The 6,000-nt window shown below is 40.2% G+C and overlaps 1 protein-coding gene across 1 annotated transcript; it reads right to left on the bottom strand.

Moving 5' to 3' along the window:
- Window positions 1–474: 474 nt before the first annotated feature.
- Window positions 475–1,373, bottom strand: LOC6628423 (uncharacterized). The gene has a single exon (XM_002051826.4). The coding sequence runs from the start codon at window positions 1,297–1,299 to the stop codon at window positions 637–639; it is 663 nt and encodes a 220-aa protein (XP_002051862.1). The 5' UTR covers window positions 1,300–1,373; the 3' UTR covers window positions 475–636.
- Between the last annotated feature and the right edge of the window lie 4,627 nt (window positions 1,374–6,000).

The raw sequence follows: 6,000 nt of genomic DNA, 5'->3' as shown, positions 1-6,000 counted from the left end.
ATGTTGTGCATTTCTAACGGGCGTGTAAATATACACGCAAGAATACACACACATGCATATGTACACAGAGGAATACACACATGCATATGTTCACAGATGAATACATATACACATATGTAGACACATACGCGCACATAAATGCTCAAATATTTAATAACAAAGGATAAGATATTTATATGAATGTTTTATTGAAACTTCACCAATTTTCACCAATTTTCCACACTTGCTCGTGGAATACTGTAAATCTCTTTCGCTAATAAAACAACAGGGCAAACGGTTTTTAAAGCCTGAGCTGTGCGTTGCTCATCAATCCGTCTGTCAGTCTGTCAGTCCATCGTTCGTTAGGACGAACAGCTGTAGGTCGATTAATGCATATTCCCGATGCATGACACACCAGGCAAGCCATAGAAGTGCATCGAGCTGGGCCTGGGGTCATTCGAGTGCGAGGGGCAATTAGAAAAACATGAACAGCAATTGAAAAGGTGCTTTAAGGTAATTTAATACAAGACCAGACAAATTCATGGAATTGAAATGACGCTCGAAACCCAAAATCCTTGTGGGTTGTGCGAATTGGAGGCGGGGTGTGTGTTTTGGAAGTGAACAGGGGGGGTGGGGGCGTGGATGCGACGCGGCTTTCTACTGAAGCGCCCATTGGGCAGCCACCTTGCCGAGCACATGCAGAAAGTAGGCATTGCCGCAGACAATCAAATCCTCGCCGGTCTCCTCCTGTGCACTGTCCATCAGCACCGGATAATACTTGACCACCAACATGGTGAGGGTCATGCGTAAATAGAGCAGATTACGCTCCTTGGCGGCCAGAAAGCCCAGCGATACAATGTTGCCCAATACCAAAAGATCTCGCAACGTTTCGGTCAGATCGCAATCCTTGCGATTCTTTACCACGGAGCACCTCAGATCGAGCAGCAGCGGCAGCACAAAGATGCCATGGGCCAGCGCAACGGCGCCCAGGCCCAGCGAATGCGCATACAGCTCCATGTTAACCAATGCCAGGGGCATCAGCTCCAACATGCTCTGGGTAACATTGCGCAGCATGCGAAATTCGCTACCGTCGCTGCTGCTGTTGCTGGCGCGGCCTCCTCCTCCTCCTCCTCTTCTGCTGCCGTCGTCCAGGAAGGCACGCAACAGACCAAACACTGCGGCCAGGCCGCCCACCACGCAGGCGGCAAGGGCGAAAGGATGCTCCTGCGGCATCAACTTTCTGGCCGTCAGGCCGGATGTCGTCAGCAGGAGCGCATTGTATATGAAGCGCACCCCGCGGCTCGATATGGGTTCGCTCATCACGAGAGAGCTAAACAAATAATTTTGAATAACTCGATTTCGATCTGATCAATATCTGGAAGGTAGCGAGATTCAGATCTACAAACACAAAATGCTCGTATACGGATTTTCAATGTTCCCTCTTCTTTTTGGAGGTGTAGGGTAAACATTCTACATGGCAAGCCTGGAGGATACCCTGACGCTTTAGTTAAAGAGGGTATATAGGTTTTGTGGAAGCATCTGCGATCCCATAAAGTACTATTTGTATTTATTTTTCAGTTAGCATCAGTAGTCGAGGCGAGCTAGCCATGCTCGTCTATCCATCCATCCGTCTATCTATCTGTCTGTCCGTCCGTCCATCCATCCGTGTGCTTATCAATCCGTTTATCTATCCGTCTGTGCATCCGTCCATTCGACTGTCTTTCTGTCCGTCCGTCTGTCCATCTATCCGTCTGTTGATCCATCTATCTATCTGTCCGTCTGCCCATTCGTCTGTCTCACCATCATTCTCTGTATCCGCGTCAAGTTCAGAAACGTAAACGTAGTTCCCTCTAGTGCCCGGCAGTACGAGTTCCGAAATCGATAACTTGCAATCGATAAAAATCGATGTCGAAATAGTGTTAGTTCGACAATTCTCACTCGATTTGTACGAGGTTTAGTAGTCAACGCAAATCGAATTACTATAGCATATAGCCAGCTCTACTGCCGTCTCTTTTCGAGTTTCAATTTCTGTTTTTAGTGGGCAAAAAATTTGCAAGTCTAATTGGAATTTTTACATATGCTGTGAAGAGCTAATTGGGCTCGGCGAGAGTTGAACCAGCAAAAAATTGTAATTTTGTTGGCACTAATTAAAGAATTCAACTGCACCTTAAATGTGTGTGTGTGTGTGTGTGTGTGGTATATATTAATATATATAACATTTGTGGAATGTGGCTGGATGCGGGCTTGTTAACAATATCTGAATGTCTGGATTAACCGCTTTGCTGCCAAATGACACACTCTAATTGCAAGTGCGACATATTTTAATGAGTATAAACACACAGACATATGCATATATTTATATGTATATATAGTCATATGTATATATATATTTATTTACATTTACATATTTATATCTGGGCCCTTTCCGGACCGCGCGTTTCCCGTTCTGCCCTGTCGCTTTATTCAACTTGACAAGTGAAGTGAGTGTGAATATATTTTTTTTTAGGTCACGCCAGAGCACTGGACGGCACCTGGTTAAAAAAAAAAAAAGGGAAAATTAAAAAAAGCAGTAAATGGAAAATAGGTGGGCAAAAATAAAAACAGAGGCAGAAATATGGTTCGAATCCTTTGCATCCTGTTGGCAGGGAAATTGCAGTCAACATTTATTTCCGCAGCTTGATGAAAAATTCGAAAATAATTTGCGAGCCATAATTAAAAGGCGACAGGTCCAGCAGGCTCCAAGCTAGGCAGCCCATTCCCCTTGATCGTTGGTCCAAAGGAAAGTCCTGCCAAAGGCTCTATGCTCCTTTGCTGCGCCGCCTACTCCCTTGGCCCAAGCTCGAGGGTCATAAACAATCCGCATAGAGACGCGTTTTCGATTTTCGCCTCAATTGGCAACATATGGCCAACAGACTTTGAAGGAGGCGGCCACCTCCTTGACGTGGGCGGGGCGGGACGGGGCGGCATTTGCATTTGTGACTGCGAATTGCGAAAATGCGAAAATTTAAAGTTTTCGTGATAAGAGGGTTGTAAAAGCACAAAAAGAAATGGCGACGTTTGCCAGGACGCAGCGCGACACGAAAAGGGCGGCAGACAAAAGGCAAAGCCAGCAGAACAAGAAAAATCGCTGCGGGGCGGCGGCTGAGCTGATGCCAGCGAGGGGTGTGGGGCGGGGGTTGTAGATTGGTGTGTGTGTGTGTGTGTGTGGGTGGGCGTGGAGTGGGAGCTCTACTTAGACGAGTAGTCGCATTGTAGCGCGGCATTTGCCAGAAGGTGCCAACACATTTTATTGCTCTATACCCTAACTCAGCAGGGGTTGGAAAACTATGTGGAAAGATTCGAGCAAAAGAAAAGAAGTATAGGAAGAAATGAATATAACCAGGATGAACTTGGAGAATATAACAAATATGATTAGAACAGAAAGAAAATATAGCTAAGAATGGAAAAGAAAAGAGGAATAGCAAGAAAAGCGACAATTCACAATTGGAATAGAATAGAAATAGAATTGAAATATAGAAATAGAATAAAAATGTAATTTAAAATAAAAAAGAATAGAAATATAATTGAATGAATATAGTGAACCTTAAAAGGATTCCCTTATGACGCGCTCCTTAAAGAAACATTTCGCAGGGGTTTCAAGTCCAGAGTTTTCTTGATTTTATAAAAGAGAAAATCCTCTTGACTGGGTTTTAATACTAAAAGCATAAAAGCGTATATAAATATATATCTTGTCGTATGTTCATAAAGTCTTCAAGTGCCGTCTGCAGGATGCAAGATAATTCAGCTGACCAACTCAACCTCGGGGTGAGAGACGGACTGCTCTACCCGAGTATAAGTTCGAGACAACTTTGGGTTAGGGTATTATTGGCATACGAATCTGTATAGAAATAGAAAAGAATTTTTCGATTTAAGTTTGTTTGCGACATTTGCATATTTATATGCTTGTTTTTTGGTTCGCGTAAAAACAACTCGTTTAAAAACGTACTTTCGAGAGTATTTAGAGTTTCGGCGCTGGCAAATACAAAATCTGTACTCTTGCCTGCCTCTTTTATTGTTTAACTTTTGCGCCCTCGTCCCTCACACTGCGCACACCCTTCCTCAGCAGGCACTTACCGCGCAGAGTCAAGGGGGCGGGCAGGCACTTTGATATATGTGGGCACGGACAGCGCACATGTCTCTATCTATAAAACGTCAACTTTATTTGGCCAACTGAGGTCCCGCAATTCCCCTTGCCATAGCCCACAACCCGAAATGCAATAAAACCAGCTGTCGATTTGTTTATATTATAAAAAATAATTAGTCTGTATTCGGCGTCGAAGTCGACGAATCATCATATATGATATTGTATATATGGTATGTATATGTATATGTTGAGATCTTGTTTAATAGCAAGGAGCGGGGTAAGGAGCACGGGGAGTGTTGAGTGTTGAGAGGGTAGGGCTGCAGGGGGCGGGGGTGATTAAAGTATAGCCATGGTGATTACTACGCTTGGATAATTGGAATAATAATACGAAATACATAATAATGCAATACAATTAGTTGATTTATGTTTCGTTTTTTTTTTCTTTTTGTTTTTAGTTTTTTGTCGTTAATAATATTATTTATTTGTTATGTTTGATGAATGCGACTAAAAAGGCAATGAAGGAATGTTATTGAAATAAAATACTCGTGTGTGTGTGTTTTTTTTTCGATGCAAAAATTTAGCTATATATGAGAAAAAAAGCGCGCAAAAAGTCTGTTGCATACTTTCAGGCGTGCCTTTCCTAATGCTCTTCCGCTTCCGTTTCCGGTGCTTTCCTCTGGCGTATAATGTATTTAATAATGTGTGTATGTATGTATATAATTTTATGCGTTTATTAGTTGATTCATTTTGTTAAATAGCTTCATAAAACTTGCATTCGCTGCGCCCGTTTCTTATATAATATCTCTGATAAATATATATATATATATATGTACTATAATATATATATATATTTTTTTTTGTGGAATTTTTTACGCTTCGTCGTCGTTTTTTTTTTTCGTTTTGTAACATAGTTGATTTAGGCAAAAATGGCAACAAAATTGTATGTTTAACATTTGTCTACTTGCGAAAAACCGTTTATAGTCAGTGGTTCGAGTTGTTCTGCTTCTTCTTATTCGTGGCTGTTGTTGTCCTTTTTTTTCATTTTTCATTTGTTTAGTAAATGTATAACTTTAGCTAACTAACAATTAATTTAAACATTTTGTAACTTATAATTGGCAATAAAGTGTTTGAATAAGCAAACATTTAACATTTAGCATACAATTTATCATTTATGTTTTTCTTTATCCTTTCGTTTCGTTCTCCTCTTTATTTCCGGGCCCAAAAAACCCAAACAAATAACCAAAAAAATAAACAATAAATAGCTATGATATAATATATATATATATATATATAATGTATGTATATATGATATATGTATATAAATGTATCTCTGCGTTCTTTTTTTTCCTTTTCGCTTTTTTTTTTTTTTTGTAAAGTTGTAGTGATTGTGGCCTGATTAAGTACATATGTTATTTATATAGATGCAGCAGGGGTAGTCAAGATGGCAAAAATCCCTTTATTCTTGGGCTAAGTCGATTGTTTATCCAATGCAATTACAGCTTACTAAGCCTCCTACTAGCAGGGGTAGTCATAATATTACACCTAAATCAATTAGTAGGGGTAGTCTTAGTGGCAAGAATTTTTGTCTTTAATCCTAATCTTGAGCGCATTAAAATACAATTTCTATATTTTTGAAGTACTTATCAGCGTTTGAATACCCCTAAAAAATAGTAGGGGTAGTCATAATGCTGAAAAAATCATTTTTTGTGCAATCTTGAGTGTTTAAGTTCAAACTGAAAACTAAATGTTCAAATTATTTTGTATTTAAATGTTTTTGTTCAAGTTGTGACTACCCCAATAGCATATTAGGGGTAGTCAACATGCTCAAAAATTTATTTTTGTGCATCTTATTTGACTTGAAAATGCAATTAATATTAAAATCTTTGCTTACTTTGGGA

This window comes from Drosophila virilis, chromosome 4 (genome assembly GCF_030788295.1).
Source record: "Drosophila virilis strain 15010-1051.87 chromosome 4, Dvir_AGI_RSII-ME, whole genome shotgun sequence".
Taxonomy (NCBI): domain Eukaryota; kingdom Metazoa; phylum Arthropoda; class Insecta; order Diptera; family Drosophilidae; genus Drosophila; species Drosophila virilis.
The sequence above is the reverse complement of the archived record's forward strand: the minus strand, read 5'-3'. Positions and strand labels throughout refer to the sequence as shown.

What these genes read in the sequence shown, in the direction of transcription:
- LOC6628423 (XM_002051826.4), bottom strand. Translation starts at nt 1,299, where the DNA reads ATGAGCGAACCCATATCGAGCCGCGGGGTGCGCTTCATATACAATGCG.